This window comes from Balaenoptera borealis, assembly GCF_965194805.1.
Source record: "Balaenoptera borealis genome assembly, chromosome: 13".
In the NCBI taxonomy this organism is placed as follows: Eukaryota; Metazoa; Chordata; class Mammalia; order Artiodactyla; family Balaenopteridae; genus Balaenoptera; species Balaenoptera borealis.
The window spans coordinates 13381780-13406619 of record NC_138870.1 but is presented as its reverse complement, the minus strand read 5'-3'; the positions used below and the strand labels follow the sequence as shown (position 1 = coordinate 13406619).

The 24840-nt window shown below is 36.2% G+C and overlaps 1 protein-coding gene across 13 annotated transcripts in view; it reads left to right on the top strand.

The window, feature by feature from the left end:
• The window catches only part of EPS8 (EGFR pathway substrate 8, signaling adaptor), a 202136-nt gene that overhangs the window by 157730 nt on the left and 19566 nt on the right, over window positions 1-24840 (top strand). For 10 of the 13 annotated variants that reach the window (XM_082351936.1, XM_082351942.1, XM_082351935.1 and 7 more), the window contains 7 exons: window positions 208-356; window positions 3008-3191; window positions 7678-7811; window positions 11272-11371; window positions 12200-12343; window positions 13479-13514; window positions 21591-21813. In XM_082351936.1, coding sequence (XP_082208062.1) covers window positions 208-356; window positions 3008-3191; window positions 7678-7811; window positions 11272-11371; window positions 12200-12343; window positions 13479-13514; window positions 21591-21813 — 970 coding nt within the window. The remainder of the gene's footprint in view (window positions 1-207; window positions 357-3007; window positions 3192-7677; window positions 7812-11271; window positions 11372-12199; window positions 12344-13478; window positions 13515-21590; window positions 21814-24840) is intronic. The other 3 variants (XM_082351946.1, XM_082351938.1, XM_082351937.1) reach the window with 1 other exon arrangement.

Genomic DNA, 24840 nt, shown 5'->3' with positions numbered 1-24840 from the left:
GATAGATCCTGTGAAAGTTGTTAAACTATTAACTTTTCATTTTAGATTATTAGGCACCATTGGGCTGGAAAGATTGATCTGGATGAAGATTTAATTTGAGTATATAAAAACTGCTTGTTTTTATCATGGGTTTTTTTATCTACACATTTTGAAAATGTACAGATAATCATCATCTTCTTGCTAAAAAATGATTTGTTGCCATTTTAGGTTGTGCAGGCAACAGGAGGTCCTGAACTAGCCAGTTCAGTACTCAGCCCCCTACTGACTAAGGACACAATCGATTTCTTGAGTTACACTGTCAATGTCGATGAGAGGCAGCTGTGGGTGTCATTGGGCGACTCGTGGATGAAAGCCAGGTAAACATATATATGAGTCTAGCATTGAATACCTGTAATACTTTAAGTATTGTTCTTTGTTTAGTACATGAATCTAGTGAGAGATTCATTTAACCTTCTATGTATGAAGGAGTAGGTGTTGTAGATGAAAAAGGCTAAACCCTTAAAAAGCTGGAGGTCTAGTGGAGAACATAGAAGTGTGCAGTGTAAGATACGATGAGTACCAGGGGTGACTCATAAATAAACTGCTGTCACTTGGCAAGATGGAGCCGTCAGGAAGAGGGTTTAGAGAGGAGGGTGGTTAGCTTTCAAAGAAGAGCTGGCATTTAAAATCAACAGATAATAACACTAGTAGGTGTATGTGTATAAACAAGGGTGAGCATATAGTGTTTGCTAGGAACTCTTCCATGCACCTTACGTAAGTTCCATTTTTATGCTATTTCACAGGTGAGGGAACTGAGGCAAAGAGAGGTTAAGTAATTTGCCCAAAGCCACACAACTCGTAAGCGACAGACCTGGGATTTGAATCCAGGCAACCTGGCCCTGAAGTAGATGTTCGTAATTATTTTGCTCAGCTGCCTTTCAGCAGGACGAGTAGGATTTCCACAAATACGTAGCAGGGAAAGGGCATGCTCAGTAGCGAGAGCAGCGTAAGTGAAGCCATGAAGCAAAAAGTCAAGAGAATGGAGCGTGAGTGTGGGTTTAGCCGGAGTATAGACTTTGGGTAGCGGGGGATTGTGGAGAATGGGGGGCAGAGGAATAGTGATGAATGAGGTGTACAGAGATGAGCAGGGCTGGGTTCAGGCTCCCAGTGCCATGCTAAGGAGCTGGAGTATGGTTCTGTAGGCTGCGGAGAACCAATAGCTTTGTGAATAGGAGTGTGACACAACCGGACCTTCGAAAGATCAGTCTGGTCATTGAGTCTAATAAGGACATGGACAAAAGTTACTAGAGGCATGAGGCCCCTTGGGACGATAATGCAATAGTAGAGGTTCCTTATCAATCAGCATTCCCTGGGACTAGAGCCATGGTGGTGGGAATGGAAAAGAGGAGGGGATAATTTTAAGAATTGTCTCTCGTCAGTAAGGTGACTGTGGAAAAGAAATCACTAACAGTTGCAGGATTCAAGTTTGCTGAGCCAAGCAAGTTATAAAAATATTTCTCATTTCATTATATGTGATTAAATAATTTCTGCTTTCCTCATTTATTTGAATCTTTTTATTTCTCTCACTACTTAGAGTAAATCATTCAGTATGGTCACTTGGAAGTTTGTCTTCGTAATGCTTTTAGGCTAGCCTGAAAGTAACGGACCAATTCATATTTTTTTTCTGCTGTTCTTCTATTGAAATATATATAAACCATTCCCACTTATATTTTGGACTTCGGCAACTGCTTGTGTTGGAATATGGTTTACACATGGAGTGGTTTACCAAGCAGAAGATTCTTTAAGAGCACTGCAGTTGTTGCTTTTTTAATTGAAAATGTTATCTAAATTTATTTTTGCATATTATTTATATATTAATGTAGCATATTGTATCATATTTATATATCATACTATGTAAAAACTGGTTAAATAGATTTCTTAAATCTATTAGATTTATGTAGGTTATGATTTTATGGTAAGCCTAGGTAGGGATCTTTTCATTTTTTTCCATAAACCTTATTAAATTTATCAGATCTCATAGTACTAAAATAGTTCAGGATTTTTAATTTCTTTGTCTTGGGTCCTACCTCAAAATGAGAAAATTAATGACTATTAGGAAAGCTACATCAAAAGGAATTCATATTGTTAGCCCTTGACATGAGAAAATGGTCATTTCAGATCCTAATCATTTAGAGTATTAGGAAATGAATATACCGACTTAAAAACTCATAAAGATAAAAAAGAATCATAAAGGAACATAATAACCTGAATCATTTCATCACACTAGAAGTATAACCTGAAGAATTAAATCATGTGTGAAAGATAAAACAACATATTTTAGCAGAATTTAATAATGTCTCTCCCAGTCATTTTTTTGTGGTTCCTGAGTGATTAGGAGCTTATAGGAATAAGTCTCAGAGTTACTAAGTGATGAATGGGTCATGATTATATTACAGATTAGTACTAACCTGATTTTACTGATGAAAACCTAGCTGATCCATTTAATTTATAAAATCAGTAATGTGCTTCATTTTAGGAGACTTCATAACTTAAAAGATCATGAGCCTTAAGAATATTGTCTGCTGTTTGTCTTTTGAAGAATACATCTCGTATCAGGAAGCTTCATGATAACGGGAGGGGAGTGAAGGGAAAGATGAGGATCAGAAACTACTTGATGCTTTGAGAAGCTTATGTCCTGAGTACTTACCAGCTTTCTAGCTTCACATTCCTTTCTCAAATTGTCGAAGGTGTATATTTATGTTAAAAGGTTGAATTAATGGAGAATTGAGGCAATGTAGTGAAAGCAGATCATAAACTAGAATTCAGCCTTCCTTTCATTTTATCAGCATCAAATACTAGCATAAAATGTTTACTTTCTCTGTTTGGATAGAAAGAGGGCAGACTAGGTGGGAATTGTTTTTGTTGTTATTTGTTTTTGTTTTTTCATGGCTAGCCTTACTGAATATCATTTGGAGCGTGGAGGTGTTTCTTAATTTTGCTGTTTGTATGTCTTAATGTCCTTCTGCAGAGCAGAGTGGCCAAAAGAACAGTTTATCCCACCCTATGTCCCGCGCTTCCGCAGTGGTTGGGAGCCCCCGATGCTGAACTTCATGGGAACATCAGTGGAGCCGGATCTCTATCAACTGACCGAGTCTGTGGCAAACGCAGCAGAACAGCATCGCAAGCAAGAAACAAAAAGATTATCCACAGAGGTAGTCTTTCAGTATCATCTGTTGTGGGAAGTGCAATAGTCTGTGCGTTCTCTTGTAATTCTGATTGTGAGTTCTCCCTTTACTGATCTGAAGACTGTTCTCAAATCAGTGACTAGATGTCCTGCTGCTCTAGGTACCTCTCACCTCTTTGTCATGGTGACAGTTGCTCTGTTTCCCTGTGAAGCCCAAACCCAGCCCGTAACACACCTCACAACCTGCCAGCTCTCCTCCTTGCCCGTCGTATCAGTGCTCTTGAGCCCTGGTGATCCCGTCCTTTGGACTGTGTGCTTTCTCTGCTTATCAGGGAATTGCCCCACTGCTGCTTGGCCTATTCTTTCTATTTTCCTCTCCTATCATCAGACCCTCAAGACAGTTCCTTGGACCCAGGACCTTTAAGCCCCTCCCAAGCAGCTCTTTCCCGAATGTCCCATTTCTTTCTTTCTTTCTTTTATTTTTTGGCCTCGTTCTAAACCTCCCGAAGTCCTATCAGCCTGGCTAGAAGGCCAAAGCTTCTCCTGGACTCCAGTCCCAGGTCCAAATGATGATTTATAACACTATTACATCCTGCGGAGATCATAAAATATATTGTATCTTTTATGATCTTTAGTAAGCTTTAGATGGTGATTTATTGGGGGAGCAAATCGAGGGATTGAAACTGGGTATGATGATCTCTTCACATTCCTTAAAAATGATTTTTCTATGGCAATTCTTGTTCTGACAGAAAAGAAAATTGAACACTACCTAAAGCTGAACCACACTGAGCAGGATGGTCAGAGCCCAAGGAGTCAGATGAATGAGGTCTAGTTTGAAGAAGCAACAGAAAATTCATGACTAGGTCCTCCTTGAAGTCCTGTTCATTTCCTTTATTTAATTCCTTAGATTAATCTTCTCCGATCCCTGTGGATATTTACAATGTGGCAAATATATCAAGGAATGAATTAGGCAACTGGAGTATATCCTCACTTTTAGGGAGAAACATTTATATAAATTAAATTTCTTAAAATCGTTTCTTTTGACAATAGCCATAGTGTTATAGAAGATTGGTTAAATTCTGAAACTTTAAAAATAAAGCAAATATACTTCTCTGAAAGTAATCTTTTTCTACTGGAATTGTTTTTTCCTCTGGCTGCATATAATGGTACAAGTGGATTCTGTAACTGCCCTTCCCTGTAACTGAGTGATTAAGAAGGTGACCTCACAGTTCTGGGTGCAGGTTAGCAGACATATGTCCCTAGCTGTATTTTATAGTTCAGACCTCATCACAATGAATTTTCCTTCCTCGTAAAGGGCAGCTTTTCTAGAGGAAAAAAATGTAATCAAACATGAAATTATGATACACTTGCTGTTGCTATAGTTACAGCTGAGTATTTTCAAATCATAGAAATTTCTAGTTTACAGTCCTCATATCTTAAATAAGAAAATATATCCACTTTATAATGTATGCCTCAGAAATGCACTTTTGTGAGTTCTTTTTCAATTTGTTTATTTAAAGAGAGAGTAATGTGTTCTGGCTTCCAGTGTAAAAGTTTGTCTACTCTCAGAGAATAAGTAACTTTAAAAGAAGAATTATTGAGAATTCTTCCTCGTAATGAGTTATCATTTTCCTGTTGTAAACTATTGTCCATTTTATGGCTTAAGCACTTATTCAGAGGTTTGAAAAAAAATGAATTGAAAAGGACCTGCTAGCAGTTCTATGGGATTTTATACCTTAAGATTTTGTTGGAAAAGAGACCAAAGTAATGGTGACTTAAAAATGTGTAACATGCAATCATCCCCAGAAGAGAGATTTTATTATACTTTATTGCACCTGTAATAAATGCATTCAGAACAAGACCTGGGTGATTCAGGATCTGGTGGCATAGGTGACAAGGCATGACAAATATGGGTGGCAGCACTCAGCTTCTTTCCTTCCTCTGAAGCAGCAGCCGCCCTGAGCAGTGTTGTGTAGTCATCAGTGAGTCACTTGTCATCATTTCTCTCCTCCCTTCTGATATTCCCAGTCACTCTCAGGACCCGGTGACTTCATACTGTCCGACCTCACTGTTAATGTTCAGAGCCAGGCGGAAGGTGTGGGTGATTCTGTTTCCTCAACTCCTCCCTTTTATAACAGCATTTAACAACAACAAAAAAAAATGGCCTGATCATGTAGTGCCTCTGGTCTCTCCTAGGGAAGTGATGAACTGAATTAATTAAGCTATTTGTTCTTTATTTTATTTTTTAATTCCAGCTTTATGGAGGTGTAATTGACAAATAAAAATGTAAGATATTTAAAGTGTGTATCGTAATTATTTGATGTATGTATACACTGTGAGAGGACTCCCCCCCCCATCTAGCTAAACAACACATCCATCTCCTCACATGTTTATCTGTTGTTGTTGAGAACATTTAAGTTCCACTCTCTTCGAAAATTTTAATTATATAATACAGTGTCATCAACTATAGTCACCACATTTTTATTAGATCCTTAGACCTTATTCATTTATAGCTGAAAGTTTGTACGCTTTTACCAACCTCTCCCTCTGTCCCCCACCCCCAGCTCTGGCAACCACTTTTCTACTCTCTGTTTCTATGAGCTTGACTCTTTTTTTTACATTCCACATATAAGTGATATCATGTGGTGTTTGTCTTTCTCTGTCTTTCTTATTTCACTTAGTATAATGTCCTCAAGATGTATCCATGTTGTCACAAATGGCAGGATTTTCTTCCTTCTCATGGCTGAATAATATTCCATTGCATATACATACATACCACATTTTACTTATCCACTCATCTGTGATGGACACTTAGGTTGTTTCCATATCTTGGCTATTGTGAGTAATGCTGTAGTGAACCTTGGGGTTCAGAATTCTCTTTGAGATCCTAGTTTCATTTTCTTCAGTATTATACCCAGTAGTGGGACTGCTGAATCATATGGTAGTTCTCTATTTTTAATTTTTCGAGAAACTTCCATACTGTTTTCATAGTGGCTTCACCAATTTACATTCGCACCAACAGGGCACAGGGGTTCCCTTTTCTCCACATCCTTGTCAATGCTTGTTCTCTCTTGTCTTTTTGACAATAGCTATTATCAGGTATGAGGTGATATCTCAGTGTGGTTTTGATTTGCATTTCCCTGATGATTAGTGATGCTAAGCACCCTGACATATACCTGTTGACCATTTGTATGTCTTTGGAAAAATGTCTTTTTACTTCCTCTGCCCATTTCTTAACTGGATTATTTGCTTTTTGCTATTGAGTTGTATGTGTTCTTTATATATTTTGGATATTAACCTCTTATCAGATATATGATCAGGTATATGATTTCTCCCATGCTATAGATTGCCTTTTCACTTTGTTGCTGGTTTAAGCTAAGGTATTTAAATGGTAAAAGTTGTTTATCTGTATTTGTATGTTAAGTGCAGTCTCCTGATATACATTCCACAGGAGTAATATAATGTGGGCACTTTGACATCAATAGCAGTCCATTGGAGACACCTCACCTACACTGCCTGTGGATGAACTCAGCCCTACTCCTGCCAACTTTGTCATTTGAATCAACTACAGTAAATGTGCATTCAGAACTTTTCTAAAACATTCCCAATTTCAAATATTTTGTCCCAGTGAATCCATAAACAATTGAAATAGCCAAGGAATTCCAACGCTTTAGGATCTGTTGTGCATCCACCATACTTCATTTTACATAAGGAAACAATACAGAATTCGTAGATGAACTTTTCTGGTTTGTTTCTTTGTTTTTGCCCCATAGCTTTAAAGCCATGCTGCTTAATGGGACCCATAGATTTCGGTTCATCCCTCCCGGTAGCCCATTAGGCTCATGTCTGCGTTGTGTTAACTGAAAAAAGAAGTGACTCCAGCTTTGTCTTATCCTGGACAAAGTACTTTCTTTTTCCTTATCCTGGACTGTCAAGATCAATGTGTTTTTGCGTTTCTGTGTTTTCCTTAACAGTAAATCTGATAATAGTGCTGCCATTTAAAAAAAATTAAAAATAGTGTCCGTGTACATTTAAAAAATGAGAATAATGAGAGAGGGTGGTATAATTTTAACGCATAGAGTTCAGATGATTTTCATGTGATAGTATTTACTTTGCTAGGGTGGTAAAGGTCTGTTTCTTAAACATAGAAAGCCAAAGTTAAGGGTTTTATTGTTGCTGTTTTTAAACCAGTTTTATTTTATACAAGCTGTTAAAGTCTGCCTAATGCCAAAATCACCTATTACTGAAATACCAGAGGAAAGAATTTATTGCTTTTATACAATAAAAGCATTGGTTATTTCCTGAATTAAGATTTAGTCTTTGCACTAATTACTTTTCTTATTATAAATAGGTCTTTGACAAAAGCCCTCATTTCATAATTTATTAACATATAATGGTCAATCACTTGAAAATGAAACTGACCACAATGTAGTGGAGGGTTCTTGTTAACTGACGTCAGTGCTCATTCAAATAGTATTGGTGATTCTTTAATCTTTCCTCCTCTTGTCTTTCAGCACTCCAGTGTATCAGAATATCCTCCAGCTGATGGGTACACAGTATTCAATAACATTTATGGAAGAGGGCCCCAGGTGGACCAAGGGGAAGCCGCTGTTGCTTTTAAGCCAACTCCTCATCGCCATGTAGATAGGTAACATTTCATGGGCATCATTTGGAGAGCTGTGGATGATTATCTCTGGTTTAGTGCAAATAGAGGTGCTAGTGTCTGCACTGTTCACTACTTCTTTGAGCTTTCCATCTATTAATTGTTTGTTAAAGTTTCAGTTGTTCCTTTATAGAGCTGGCTTTGATGAGCAAAGTCTCCAGTCTATAATTCTAACTTAGTGCAAATGCCATTGGATGACTTTCCATTTTTTAAAAGATGCCTCTGTCAGAATCTGTGAATTAAGAAGAAGAATTGTTTTGAAACTCTCTAGTTTGTACCAGATGGTCTCTAAGGATCTTTCCAGCTCTGTAACTTTTAAAGGAAATAATTTCCATCTTTATCTCCCCCAATAAAAACAAACAAACCTTCCTTTAGATAGAAGTATTTAAACTAAGTATAAACTGAATATTTAGACAGAATCAATGCCTTATTTGCCATTTTTACCATTTCAGTTTTTATATTCACTTTCCAGTTTTATATTTCATTTATTTTCCCATATTTTTCTCTCTCCAAAAATTCAATATAGGCAAAAATGGAGAATTGAGATGGGGAAGAAATAAATTGAATTGAAATAGGGTCACTTTTTCAATCTTGTTTGCAGTGTAAACTGCATGTGAGGTTTACGTAGAGGCCAAGCCATACACATAAGAGAAAGAAAAAAGGTGAAATATTGATAACAAGGATATGGGAGAATGATCATTCAGATGAAGTGGGGTAGAGAGCTTGTCCTATCCCACTTTGAGGTACTTTCCTACCTCAAAGCCTGTCTTACTATGAGTGTTACATGCCCTTAATTTCTCTTCAGTATATTCTTTTCTTAATAGAATCTAAAGAAGGTGGGATTTAAAATTTTGGTTTTTTGTCAGGAGTGATAACAGAGGTAATACTTAAGTAAAATGATGTGGAAATTATACAGTTATTATTCTAAGGGCACCAGTAACGTATTAAATTCAGTACAAAGAAAAGTCGGCAATGAATAATACATTTTGAAAATGCCAACATATGAAAGAAGTTTGAATTGTAGATTCAATTTTTAGGAGATACAGGTGAAAATCAGTTTTGAAGTTTAAAGCTTATTTCATGGAAATTCTTCTTGAGAAACTTGTTCCTCATCCTAATACTTTCTTTTTCCTTTTTTTCTGTCTTAGCTGTCAGTATTCTAGAAATTATTTCAGATTAGTGAAGGAAATTCCATGAAGGGATATTCAAGTATATAGATCTTAAGACTGTCAATATTTAGCCAGAGTAATAATTTTTTTAAAAGGAGTAAATTGTATATCTCAGTTGCCTTTATGGGTCCAATTTCTCCCCTAGGCTATTATAATAGGAGCTGGATAGTTTTAATAGACACCTGGATCATTGAGGTTGCTAAGAAAATTTGTCATAATTAGTGCAAAAACTGTCTGAAAGTTCTGGTCTGATATGTAATACAGAGGTTTGGAATTTGTTTTTACAATAATTATTATTCATCTTAAACTCGATTACATGCCAGGAATGCAGTAAATACCATATGAAGTATATTCACTCTTCAGTGGAATTACAGTGTCATTTAGGGAAACCACCTATTGAATTTAGCGCCCTCACCTTCGATGGATTATAGTTTACTGCTATTCAAAAGCAATTCATGTTTTAGAGAAGTTTCAGATTATTGCCATCTCCGTGTCTACTCTGTATCGGGTGGGTATCTGTAACTCCAAATCAGAAATGGAGATCATGCATTGTGATACATTCTAGATCTCTTAAGAAACTTTGGTACATCTGAAAAATTACAAAGTGTGATTTTCAGATTGATAACTATGGTCAGTGTCATACCCACATTTAATCTATAGAGGGCAAGAAACTATAAACCGTAAATATTTGTAAATTCTAAAGCACTTTGTAAGTGCATGGCTGGGTAGTCACTTCTGAGACATGCAAGACAGCAAAGACTTCAATGAGAACTACAGTCAGCTTTTCTTTTAACCAACCCATTAATTCATATACACAGTGGCAGAGAGTTATTCTTCCCTTTGCTAAACAGTACATTCAACTCTCTGTTATCAGCAGTGATTTGGACAGAAGAACATGAGGGAGGAGAGAAAGATAGAAAACTGAAGTTACTACTGTTTTGCTAACCTTTGGAGTGATTGAAACACGTTTATCCCCCTCAAATGAAATTTTAATGGAACGTGATCATATAAAACTAGAGATAGGGGTAGGAAATCCATGGAACACAGTTTAAAATTTATTATTATTCATAATATATAATAATTATTTGGCCATAATTTCACTTTTTCCACATTTTCTTAGTTTTTTAATATACCCAAAATTGCCAATATGGTTTACAGGCTATGATTTTCCTTTGTTCCTGTTTCTCTTCTCCTGGAGTTACTATCCAAGAGGTAGCAGATTACCTATGATGACAAGATATACTGTGCCCACAACTGTCCTGCAGGCCCTGCTGTGACTCAGTATTCCAGAAGATCTTGGTGGGCAGCAAGCAGAATGGCCACTTGACAGAGGAAGGATGACCAAACATCATTAGCGCCTTCCTGCTTTTTCTCTTACAGAGGAAATGTGGGAATGTAAATGGAGGAGAAGATTAGGGAGTAAAATTAGTTAAAAAATAATTAAAGTTATTATTTCATTATTGAAATGAAGATAATATTATTACATTGTTGATATACCAGGTTTTATTATATTATATAAAAGTATTTTAAAATTATGTTGTTAAATCTATTAATGGTCATTTAATGATTAAAAGAAGTATTTTGTTTTTAAATAAAGTTTTCTTTTTAAAAAAATACACCTATTCTTACTCTTAAAATAAGTTTATAGTGAATTAATTAATTAACAAATTAACTAAGAAGTGTTATTGCTCTTGTACTTAATCTATACGTTCCTTTGCATTTTGGATAACTGGACAAAGCTTTCCTGAATATTGACACTTAGTCATAATTTTTTCATATATATTTGGTTAATGAATTGAAGACATTGCTTGAATTAGTGAAATCAACATATAATTTAAATCACCACTTTGGACATTATCTTTAGTCTCCTTTAATTTTATGAAAAATGGTAACATTGACCATTATCCTGGTTCTTTCATGGTAGAAATGGTGGTTAACAAAGCAATATCCAGTATTTTGGATATTAGATTTAATGGACAAAGAATTCATAGATTTGCATTCTAGATTTGGCTTAGCACTAACTAGCTTTATAATTTTGCATTATTTATTTTTACTCTAGCCATAGTTTGTTCATTTTAATGGTAAAATCTCCAAAATATAATAAAATTAAGTACTCATATTCTCATATCCTATAAAATATAATAAAATTAACTACTATCTAAATAACTTGTCCAAATGGTTTCTGGTAGGCATTGGCTTGCCTTAGTGTTTTACTTCTGCTTTCAGCCTTTAGGAAAAGCTAGCAGAGTGATTATCTTTTTTCTTTCTTTTTGTAGAAATTATGATCTACAACCCAAGAAATATGCCAAATCCAGGTATGACTTTGTGGCAAGGAACAACAGTGAGCTCTCAGTTCAAAAGGATGATATTTTAGAGGTAATAGAATTTTACCTCTTTTATACTCTTAATAAAGTGGATTTATTGTATTCCTTTTCTGGTATATATCTAAACCTTCCTCAAAGAAATGCTGAGGTCAAGAAATTATTCTTCAGTGTTATTTTGTTTTACCAAGGATACACAGCATATTATAGATACCTATATCTATATAGGCGGGGTAGCTGCTTTATCTGTTTTTTGTTTCTTTGCGGGGGTGGGGTTGGATTTCTTGGCTTACTTTGCCCTTTTCCTTCTTCTGGCCTTTATTCATTCTGGAATCAAGGCTGGTTATCACTTCAGATGTAGATGCACCATAATATTTTAATAAGAGAAAACATTTCCTCCTTTCTATTTTAGTACCCTTGCACAAATGTAACCAGCAGTGAGTGCTAATGGTTTTGGGAATAATCTACCATGACTCTCAAATTTCTTTCTTCAGTTATAACTGAGACTTCATCTTCTTTAATATATAATATGGCATAGTTACAATAGTAAAAAAAATGTTTTTATACCTTTCCTCTCTATTCTAAGGATGGAGACAATAGACCTTTTCCAAGTAACTCATCTTAAGTACTTCAAATACCGCAAATAGCTAAGCATTCTTGGGAGGTAATGTGGACCTTGGGTAGAGTGGTACCAAAGCTGTTCTATATAGTAATTGTAATTCTTAGTGTAATTCCTGACAATCACTTAACCCACAGTATGTTGATGCTGAGTCAGCGTATTAAAAGTGAAACCATTTTCTTGGTCTAAGAATAAAAATTGAACTTCCTTCATCGTTCAGTTTTGGTACAGAAATGCCGCCTTTATTTTCTTGCATGATGACAGATCCTTGATGATAGGAAGCAATGGTGGAAAGTTCGAAATGCAAGTGGAGATTCTGGATTTGTGCCAAACAACATTTTGGATATCGTGAGGCCTCCAGAGTCTGGATTAGGGCGTGCTGACCCACCTTACACGCATACTATACAGGTAATTACAACTTTTGAGCAAAATTTAACTTTTTCGAATTTTCAAATTCATCTTTCCTAAACAGGACTTAAACACTTTTTATGTATTAGTCATTTTGAGATTTAATTGACTGTATAATTTATACCTTTTTCCTAAGGCAACAGGGGGACAGTGGCTAGGGACATAAGGAAGAATTATACATATGTTTTTCCGATTTACTTCTTCAGGAAATTGCTCAAAATGTTTATCTCAGTGACTGTTCCTCTGAATGCTATTTTTTTCTACCCTATAATATTTTTGACATTTGGAGAAGTAGTATTTCTGCCTCTTTACTCTTACCCAGAGCCCTCCTACCCAAGAGGCCTGATAGAGGATGGCGCTGAGACAGTGGCTGGAGTGTCTACCGGTTCATCTTCACCAGCCTTTGCTCTCATCCTCTCTATAGACTTTGATTATAGCCTGTTTGCTTTCAACTTTCCAACTACCGAATCCTAATCCTTTTTTAAAAACGACCTACACATGGTAGACCCTCCACCCAATTTTCAGCGCCATTATCTTTCTTCAGATGTGGTAATCACAAGAGACCAGGGCCGCCGCCATGTGCTTTGGAATCTGTGACAGGATCTCTAGAATCAGACCTGCCAGCAGAGACAGAATGGATGGCCTGTCCCATGCTTAGCCTCTGAACCTGTGGTAGCTACTTTCTCTTGCCCCCAGGAAAATTCTTTTCATTTTCAGAATCTTGAGCAAAAGATCACATCTGACCCCATAATAATGTCATAAATTTGAGCAGAAGCTGAAACTGCATAGAATATGCAGTGAAATAGTGAAATTTCATGCCTAGGCTTAGTAAAATACAGACTGTCCAAACCTCGAACTGTGGTCATGTGCTGCTGTGACCATTCTGTAAGGACTTCTGGCTCCTCACGGCATTGAAGCCCAGTGCAGGTCCTGCACTTATCCAGAGAGACTTTTGGCCTTACTAGAATTCGAGAATCAAGGAAACATTTAAAATAAAGAATTGATGTATACAATTTATAGATCTTGATAACTTAAAGTGGTGGCAGTGGGAATTCTGTTTGCTGTGCTTATGTTTGGGCTGGCCTGATGTGCATATATATTATGTACTTATTTTATGTTCATCATTTGTCATTAGCTGTTGATGCCAAAGAAGGAGTTTGAGTTATTCAAGGTATGGTCTACTCCATTTCCCATGGATTTTTGAAGTGAATTTTCTAACTTAGACTTAATACCTTTTTCTTTCCTAAGTTCTTTCTTTTCTGATTTTTGTGATGTGGTTACCTGACATAATATAGGCTTCTGTCTGGTTTGTAAATACCAATTCTTTGTGTTCTTTCCTTTAGAGGTTTTCACTGAATGCCTTAAGCAGTGTTAAAGAGTGTATGCCTAAACCAGTGATGGAGTGCATACCCTTTGAGCTATATGAACTGTTTTTAATATTTAACTCATGATAAACAGTAAGAAGCACTATTTACAAAGGGTATCCCTAGTTGTTATATGTGAGCAGAAGCCCAGATTTTATATATAAAATGTTAGAAACACTTAGCCAAATTTGTTTTTATTTGTGTGCATGGTCGCTAGGAATGGCAAACTCCCGTAAAATAAGATACCTAAAACTTGCAAATACTAACGTGAATTCTAAGTATTCTCCCCACCTGAGATTTCCTAGGGAATTTAACCTCTCTTACCTTTTCCTGTTTACTGTTCAGTCTTGTTTTTTTCTTCAATTTAGATTCCCGGCTTGGGCCATAAGTTGACTTTTCTGTTTAAAGGTTGCTTCTGTGTAAAACTGAACCAAAACTATTAATACATATCATAGGTAGAGTACTTTTTGAGAACATAAAATTATTTCTCCTTTCTTGAACAGAGCCTCAGCTTGTATTTTTGTCAACTTTGGCAAAAGGAAGAAATTTTTTAAGTGCTCACAAGTTTCAGGAGTTTGTTTGGCTACTTTATGTAAATAGAAGCTTGTGGGGATTGCTTGTTCGGGCTGTTTCCTTTTAAACGTTTCAACACTATCTGACTGTCTGCTGAAATTTTCTGGATACAGCTCTAAATGCAGTGATGTATGTAGAAATGTGTATAGAAGCTGTGTGTGTGTGTGTGTGTGTGTGTGTGTGTGTGTGTGTTTAGGTTGAAAACTCTACTTTTAAAAGGTATTAAAAACAATCTACTCTTTAACACCTTCTGAAATATTTGGTCTCAGCCCAACAAAACCACCAAAATCTTGTAAAATTTTAATAAGCAAGCTTGAGAATCTGCTATCTGTTATCTGGCATAAATATGACTCTAAAAGGATTCCTATTCTCAAAGCATTTATAACACACCCAGAAAAAAATGACTAGATAGAATAAGATGGAAAAAAAATCACTCTCAGAAATATATGCCAATTATTTTATATCTCTACAACAGCGTTACCAGACACTTTTATCTAAAACATCTAAAGAAAAATCCTGCGGCTTATTTCAGAATGACAATCAAGATACCACCATATTTCTATAGATTCCGGTAATCCTAACACCCTAATCTCATAGAACTCCACTGGATTACAAACATATCAAAAGCGATTCTATGTCTTATTTATCTTTTCATTCATTCACCCTGCAAATATTTATTGAGTGCCAGCATCTCTCACTTGATGAAAAGAAAGACAGAAATCCTAGGACTGAGCAGTTCCTCCACTAAAACCTGCCTCCCAGAATCAAATATCCAGGCCATCTGCCCTGGCCTTGCCCCTCCCTTTGTGTTTGTGTATCAGGAGCAGTGACCCTCCGTCTGCTCAGAAGTGGCTGACACTTTTATCCCTGTCTCGTACATCCAATGACATCAAAATTTTACAGAAGTTTAAAGAAACTTCTCACAAAAACATTTTGGATCCCTGTACTGTACGACAGAAAGATGCTCAGACTATACGCCACGTCCTTTAAGGACTTCACAAATACCAGTATATTTAATTCCTACAACAACCTTGTGAAGTAGGCACGTTTTATATATGAGGAAAATTAGGTACAGAGAAGTACCTTGCCCACTGTCACACGGCCGCGTGAAGCCAGAGTGGGGTCCCAGGACTCTGGAATCAGAACCTATGCTCTGATATGCTCAACTGTCATGGGGAATAGTGCTTAGAAAAGAGGCGCTAAATTCCTTAACTCGGAAAATCTGGTTTTCTTTAATTTACAATAATCTTTAGATGTTCCCAACTACCTGCCCTTTGTTACAAAACTTCTATATAACCTGGCTTCCCCACTTGCCTCCTCCGAGCAGTTCTCTTAGGGTTACTTGAGATGCTGCCTCCCAGGCTTGAAGTCCTAAAAATTCCTGCTGAATAAAACATAACTCTCAAAAAAAAAAAAAGACTGATATCCCATTTTGTACAGACGTATAGTTTTTCACCGTATGAATGCTTAAAGTGACACTTTCTCAGAATAGGTTTACCTTGCACTGTACTGTGATCAAAGTTGATCTGATCAGTCATCACCCTTGGAATTGGATTTTTGCTTTATGCCTCCATCACTTGGGTTTCATTAATTCTTTCATTTTTTAATCATTTAAGAAAATAATCCAAACTATGTAATTCACTTAGGAAGTGGGCTTTTTTGGAATGGTGGGCATAAGGGAATTAGATGTGAACGATTTCCACGTAGCATCTACAAGTCACCAAATTTTAAAAAGCCACAGACTCAGGACTGTTAGTTTCATACACTTACATCTCCTGTAAATAAATATGTAGAAATAATGGCAGTTGCTGGGGGAAGGGCACAAGAGCAGCCCTTGCCTGCAGTTCACACCCTGTTGGTTAGAGATTCTCTGCTGTTGGCAGGGGTGCTCGTACCTGGCACCGGTCACCAATAGGTGTTGAGTTGCCACCCGATGTCCCTGCGAGTCCAGGCTATTTAATATCCTCACATTTGGAGTGATTTTTTACAGCTCAGTAAAGACTGCCGTTCCCACCGAAAGTGTTTTTCCCCAGGGTTTCAGCAAAGTTTTAAAAATGAAGGGGAGGGAGGTAATAAAGAATTTTCGAAAGATGTGGAACATAAAAAAAATAGATTGGTTGAAACCACAGGGACAAGGAAGTAAATGTTTATGAGAGATTATGGAGAAATGAAGATAAATGACATATCTTTTGATGAAGATTCTGTTATAGAACATTCCAGGACTTTAGAGTACTTTTGCTGGGCAACATGTGGACATGCAGGGTGCTTCCTGCCCACCTGGAAACTACCTGCCACATCAAGTTTCCTGATAAGTCTTTTGACTTGATTCCCTGACCTCTAGCACTTTGACTATTCATCTACCCGAATCACCCTTTTGCCAACGTAGATTCCCAGGTCATACACCAAGAGCAGAAACCAATCCCTGCCCTTATATTATTTCCAATATCCTCAGAGGCTTGACTAAAGAACTCTTTTATTTATTATTAATTATGAATTCCACGTGCTTATTATTATTATAGATATGCTTACTCTACAAGATGCAAATAATTTTGAATGTCTGGTCATTATGGTCCGGTAAATTCAACAGAAAGTTTCCCCATCTGCTCTGTTTCCGAGCAAGAGATATTATGATATTGTGGAAACAGCTCCGGTCTAGGTCCTGGTGCATGAGGATGGTAGTCTTGGCTCTGCCACTGACTAGCTGTATGACCTTAAAGAAAGCGTTTTAATTTTCTCTGCTCCAATTTGCTGAGCTCTGAAATGGAAGGGGCCAAGTTTCATGATCTCCACAATCCAGTCTAGATATAAAATTTTGTTATTTTCTATATACATGTTAAAGTAGCCCTAAGTTAAAAGTGGAAATGTTTTCTTCAGGTGAATAGTATACCACTAGCACTGCTAATTTCAGCTCCTGTTATGAATGCTCTGTTTTTCAAGCTCAATCCAGATATTCAGATACTGCTGGAAAGAGAGGACAATTTTACTAAAGATGTCTTTATTTTCATTCCAGCAGACCAACTTCCTGATAATATTCCGTTCTTAAAAAATTTTTTTAAGTTAATCTTAGAACACTCTATTCATCTATTAATTAGAGGCATGGTCTTTAGACAGGGATGGTTACTTTTTATCCTGTTTCACGTGTTGACATTTTTCCAAATATTTCTTGCAATAATTTGAATAATACCGACTATCTCTCTCTTTCCATATATATATAAATTACTGCCCAAAAGGCGTATTACAGAACTATAAAATTTTCTGTTTGTTTAACTGCTTACAAGTTCAACTAAAGTTCACTAAAATACACCATGATTTATATTTCCTTTTGTAAATCAGCTTAAGAGTTAGTCTTACATTATTAAATGTACTCTAATTATATTCTTTATAAGCTATAAGAATAAGATGAACCTTTATCTTAATATTTTTAAAACACAATACTCGGATATACAAATAGTTACTGAAATACTCTACATGGTTTATACTGTAGTATGAGCCTATATAATTAGTTTTCCATGGCTAGATAGTGGTGGAAATTAATTATATATTTACAAGCTCCTTCCCTGGTTGATTTGTGGGGAGGTAATCTTACTGTCAAAAACTAATTTGCTCACGGTTTCTGATATTTGATGTGAAGTATAATTGATATTATTTTAGTTCCATCTCCTATGTTAAATCTTCTCATTTGATGTGATTTGCTCCATTTTCCTAATAGCAATTACTTGGAGAGCTGTCAGAGGTAACCCACATTTGTTCCCTCAAGGCACTTCTTTTTAATGTAATTTTTTGGATTCAATCTCTGGACTTAACACCCTCCAAACGTTCCAGCTGTGCCTAGTTTTCACTGAATGCCAAAGAGACTAAATTTAGAGGAAAAAATGTGTAGATTCCATTTTTAAGAACAGTTCAATTTTACTGGCTTTGTTGGGCTTGCTTGCATAAATTCCCTTCTGAAGCAGTATCTTGCATGAATCAGGAGCTTATCTACACATCTCTTTCTTTAATCCTTGAGAATTTCTACTCAGCTTTAGTGGCTAAAGAAAAGTGACTCATTTGGACTTAATTATCAACAGAGAAGTACATTTTCCACAGGGTCTAGTAATTCTGACTTCTTTCAGAGAAAGAAAAAAAAACAAAGAGATTTTGTTTTAAGCAGAACTTTATATTTGCGGGAGATAAAAGGCAAGAGTTAGGAAGTGACAGTGATCATACAAAAATACAGCCACACCAAGGTGACCCATCATCCCAGTTTGCTCACAGCGGAGGGGTTTGGAGGGATGTGGGACTCTTGGTTCTGGCACTCGGAGAGTCCCAGGCAAACTGGGAACAGTCGGTCAAGATTTCTTTTTGGATCTGAACACTCAGCACCCTTCGTTCAGCAGAGGAAAGTTTGGGGTGGAGTTCTGCTCTCCAAGACTTGCCATCAGTTGAGGGGCCATCAGTTCTCTACCTTCAGCCTGATATAACCAAGAGACAGTAATAGCAAAGGGAGAAGAGCAGTAACTGGGTGGTAAGTAAAAGGGAGTGGAGAAGGTAGCAGGGGACAGAGAAAAGTGATTTCGCGAGTCAGTCCTGATTCTCCTTCCTCCACATGGAGGACGACATCAGTTTCCATGGAAAAGCCACCTTGGTTGCTGTTTCAGAACAGGTTATAATGATTTGAGGAAGGCCCTTCCCCCACTTTTTCATTCCAGGGGTTGGAAACATGAGGCAGGAAGGAGGACCAAGAAAAAGGGGAAAATATGCAAGTAAATAAAATTATGACCTAATTCATAAAAAATTTTCCTATGGTTTCTCTGTATATTATATGAATATTTAAGTCTATAGTTCTGATAGGTTATACTGATAAAGTTGCATTATATAGCAATGACAGATGGGTGAAACAAGGCACAGAAGATTTGGCGAGCCTGTCTGCAGGCCTGATTGTGACAATAACACAGGTTTTCAGTTTTTCACAGTATTATTTGATGGCTAGCAAAACACTAGCTGTTCTTGTTTTTCTGAAAGCAGAAAATGTGAATCATATCATGGAATGCAGAACTGGTAGCATTTTTTGTTTTGTTTAAGCTTTGAAAGCAGTAATTTAAACTCTGACACTTCTGAAATCCTAATGTGAGAATTCACTAACTCTTCATGAAATTATGTGCCGAGGACATTCTTGTTAAGGGAACATTGCATATACATTGATGACTTTGCTGTGTGCTAAGTATTACATTTCGGTGATGTTTGCTGTATTTTGATTGCTCGAAATATTTTATTGGCCCAAATATAGGAACATTGTTTTGTGGATGATAATAATAATAATATAATACACTCGATTATTGAATATATTAGAAATGTTTCCAGGCCTTGAATTGCAGGGGGGTCAGCAATATCTGTTTCTCTCCCATCTAACTCCACAGCTTGCTCTGTGAATTTAACCCCTACTCCTTCCCTTCCTCTTTGCCTCTCTCCTCCTCCCTCCAAGGAATAGCAGCACATAAACTCTTCTTTCAGTCCTTCTCCCATCCTTGCTTCATACCCTCCCACCTTCCCCACCCACTGGCGGGTGAGCGGTGGCTTTTAAAGAGACAGCAGAGAACCAGGGCTGCTCCCCCCCCTCTGGTTTCCACAGGTGTTACTCATTTGCTGTGAAGGTGCCTTTGAGGGTGGTGTGTTGTTTTTTAAGCAAGAATTACAAAGTGATGTGTGTGTGTGGTGTGTATTTTGATGTTTTTGATCTCTGTGGAAATTGGGAAGGCCTCTTTTAAAATCAATATGACCTTATATTTGGGCCAATTTAGAAATTAAATGTAAATACTCTTCTAGCCAAAGGACCAGATTACCAAAAGGCCTGCTTTTTGTATTTCATCTACTAATCCTGAATTTTAGAATAATTAAAATTGTGCCAGTGCAGTATCTAAACTTTACCTAAATTATAAGTCACTGCTCTGTATCTTTGATTCTATACAAAAAATTTGCCTTTTGAGAATTTGGAACTTATTTTAATTCAGTTATTAAGATTATTTTGTTTAAAGTTTTAACTATTGTGTGTAGTTTAATAGGGAAAATGCACAAATAATATTTTATAATAGCCTAAATCATGGTTTAAAAATTACTGAAAGTTATTATATATTCTATCACATCTACCTTTTTTTAATACAAATCCCCCCGTGGACTTCTTTCCTAATAATATGCTTTTGAGGTGTAGTCATATAAACATTTTTTAAGTAATTAGGGGGTTGCTTTATTCCCATAATAAAAAATCCAGAGGGAGGCACATACCAGGTAGTTTCAACATAATGAAAAGTCCAGGATCCTCTTAACTTTTTCTTTTTCTAAGAATTTTTCTCTTTAACTTTATTTACATGTTGTATTATGTAGACAAATTTCCTAATTTTTAATCACTTTTTATTTCTAGGTCAAACCTAGATAACTTGGTCACAATTCATTATTTTTGTTTTTATTTATTTATTTATTTTTATTAACTTTTTATTTTATATTGGAGTACAGTTGATTGACAATGTTGTGTTAGTGTCAGGTGTACAACAAAGTGATTCAGTTATACATATACATGTATCTATTCTTTTTCGAGTTCTTTGAAATTGTCATAGAACAATTTCATAGTCATAAACATTTAATTAAAGGCCATACCATTACCCTCACCACATTCCTATTTTAACAAGGAAACTTTCTAAATTTAATAAATTAGCATTAGGATGATGGCAGAAAGGGCTGTGGCTTGAAAAAATTAACAATACTTTAAAATTACTTGTTTATTATAAAGCATACTCCTTTTATCTACTGAAATATTACCCCTCTTCTTAACAAATTATTTGGAAACAGCAGAATTAAACACTTTTGAATATAATATACATTTAAAATAAGGAGTGAGTAATGCTTTCTGTTATTGATATTTAGGCTTCTAGTACAGTTAGAAGTTCTTATTAACAGAAACTATAAAATAATCAGAAATCTTTTGACCTACCCTGATCTTGTGTGATTCCAGGTTCACATTTAGTTTTCTTGACATTTATTACTATTATTAGTACTAATGTTTGCTATTGGTGTATCCTTTTTGATTGTGAACAGATGTGTAGAATATGTAAAAAATAATTTTTAATAATTATTACATCAGGTAGGATTGGAGGGTTGTGCGTGTCTGTCTATACATACATATAGATGTATGTATACATATTAACACACACAAATTTGCTATGGATTTGCAAGGAAGTTTACACATAAATAGCCAACAGGGTCCTGTCAAAGTATAATTTGTTTTCCTAGCCTAGCTTTATATTTTCACAATTCCGAATTAATGATTTGTCTTTTTATAGAAACAGAGGATGGAGTGTGGTCCAAGAGCAACTGACATTCCCTCTGCGCCATCACCTCCTCCAACGCCAGCTCCTGTTCCTGTTCCCCTCCCACCTTCTGCTTCAGCACCTCTTCCTGTGTCAAAGGTCCCAGCAAATGTAACCCGTCAGAACAGCAGCTCCAGTGACAGTGGTGGCAGTATTGTGCGAGATAGCCAACGACAAAAACAAGTTCCTGTGGACCGTAAGTTTCCTAGGGAGGCAAAAAATATACAGTTTCTCCTGGGAATTTAAAGCACTCTAAGTAAAAATTGTTTATTATTGGTTCTGCTGGTAATAAATATTATTAAATATACCTAATAGTCCTTGCATGGTACTTCATAGATTGCAAAGATTTTCACCTCATTTCTCATCCTCCAAGTAATTCTGAGAAACAGGAAGTTCTGTCTAGTCTCTAATGTGTATATTTCTACATATTCCAATATATTGTGGTGATTGAATACAGACTCTGGAGGCAGACGTGCTTGAGTTTGTATAGTGAAATATCACTTGCTGGCCATGAGACTGTCAAGAATTTAATGATCCTCTGTATGCTTTAATATCTGGAAAGGGGGGGATAGTGATCTCTACTTCATAGGATAATTGTGAGGATTTCATGAAATAATGCATATAAAGCATTTAGACCAGTCGTTCTCAGCCAGGGGTGATTTTACCCCCTTCCCCTAGGGACATTTGGTATTTGTCTGGAGACATATTTTGATCACAATTGGGTGGATGCAACTGGCATCTATTATAATAGGTAGAAGTTAAGGATGTAGTTAACAACATCCTAAGATGAACGGGACAGCTTCCCTCTCCCCCGCCCCCCCCCACACACACCAGAATCATCTGGCCCAAAATATCGATGGTACTGAGGCTGAAAAAGCCTGATTGATTTTAACCAATATGACACATTATAAGCAGTTAGTAAATATTTACTCTTATCGTCATCAGTATCACCATCATAGTTTTCCTGCTTCTCTTCCTGATATTTGCCATATATATATATAGTGTGTGTGTCTGTGTGTGTGTGTCTATATACACACACAATCACACTAGCTTAATATAATCAACCTGCCAATAGCACTTTCAAATTTGCCCTCCAAATTCAGATTTTTAGACTTCAACTTCATACTTTCATAAACTGAAGTTCTATTTTTCATGTGAGTGGTTAAATCTGAAAACCAGATTTAAATAAGTTAAAACAAAAGACCCTATGGCCAACTTTGGATTATCCTTGTTAGTACTTGGGAACAGCAGGGTGGATAATTTGAAAACTGAAGATAATTCTAAGATAATTTTTATTTTGTTTTATCTTGTAGCATATGGCTTGTCTGTTTAATCTTCAAATTATGTTTTTTAAAGTATTATAAAATTACTTTGCTTTATCGATACTTGATACATAAAAATTCTTGGAAGACTAGAGCCAGGAAGATATTTCCTTAATACGATAAAAGTATATAAAGTGTATGTGTGTGTAAAGGATATTTTTCATTCTCTCAAATGGCTTCTCCTAGGGCTCAGTTCTGGGTTCTTTTCTCATATAAACATACTTTTACTGTAGATGATCACTCTATTTTCAATTCTTTCAATACTGTTTATACTGTTGGAAAAGGAGTGACTTGAAAATTTGTCTTCATATCAAATCTCATCTCTGGCATCCAGATACAAGTTTTTTTATTTTTTTATTTTATTTTTTTTTAATACATCTTTATTGGAGTTTAATTGCTTCACAATACTGTGTTAGTTTCTGTTGCACAACAAAGAAAATCAGCCATATGCATACACATGTCCCTATATCTCCTCCCTCTTGAGCCTCCCTCCCACCCTCCCTATCCCACCCCTCTAGGTCATCGCAAAGCACGGAGCTGATCTCCCTGTGCTGTGCTGCTGCTTCCCACCAGCCAACTATTTTACATTCGGTAGTGTATATATGTCAATGCTACTCTCTCTTCGCCCTCCCACCCCATGTCATCAAGTCCATTCTCTATATTATCTACCTCTTTATTCCTGCCCTGCAACTAGCTACCTTTTTTTTTTTTTTTAGATTCCATATATATGCGTTGGCATATGGTATTTGTTTTTCTCTTTCTGACTTACTTCACTCTGTATGACAGACTCTAAGTCCATCCACCTCACTACAAACAACAATTTCGTCTCTTTTTTATGGCTGAGTAATATTCCATTGTATATATGTGCCACATCTTCTTCATCCATTCATCTGTTGATGGACATCTAGGTTGGTTCCATGTCCTGGCTATTGTAAATAGTGCTGCAGTGAACATTGTGGTATGTCTCTTTTTGAATTATGGTTTTCTCAGGCTATATGCCCAGTAGTGGGATTGCTGGGTCATATGGTAGTTCTATTTTTAGTTTTTTAAGGAACCTCCATACTGTTTTCCATAGTGGTTGTATCAATTTACATTCCCAACAACAGTGTAGGAGGGTTCCCTTTTCACCACACCCTTTCCAGCATTTATTGTTTCTAGCTTTTTTGATAATGGCCATTCTGACCGGCGTGAGGTGATACCTCATTGTAGCTTAGATTTGCATTTCTCTAATAATTAGTGATGTTGAGCATCTTTTCATGTGTCTCTTGGCCATCTGTAGGTCTCCCTTGGTGAAACGTCTATTTAGGTCTTCTGCCCATTTTTTAACTGGATTGTTTTTTTGATATTGAGCTCCATGAGCTGTTTGTATATTTCAGAGATTAATCCTTTGTCTGTTGTTTCATTTGCAAATATTTTCTCCCATTCTGAGGGTTGTCTTTTTGTCTTGTTTATGGTTTCCTTTGCTGTGCAAAAGCTTTTAAGTTTAATTAAGTCCCATTTGTTTATTTTTGTTTTATTTCTGTTACTCTAGGAGGTGGGTCAAAAAAGATCTTGCTGTGGTTTATGTCAGAGTGTTTTTCGTATGTTTTCCTCTAGAACTTTTATAGTGTCTCGTCTTACATTTAAGTCTTTAATCCATTTGGAGTTTATTTTTGTGTGTGGTGTTAGGTAGTGTTCTAATTTCATTCTTTTACATATAGCTGTCCAGTTTTCCCAACACCACTTATTGAAGAGGTTGTCTTTTCTCCATTGTATGTTCTTGCCTCCTTTCTCATAAATTAGGTGCCCATAATTATAAATATAAAATATAAAATATATTTATAAAATATAAAAATAAAAGCCCATGGGCTTATCTCTGGGCATTCTATCCTGTATCATTGATCTATATTCCTGTTTTTGTG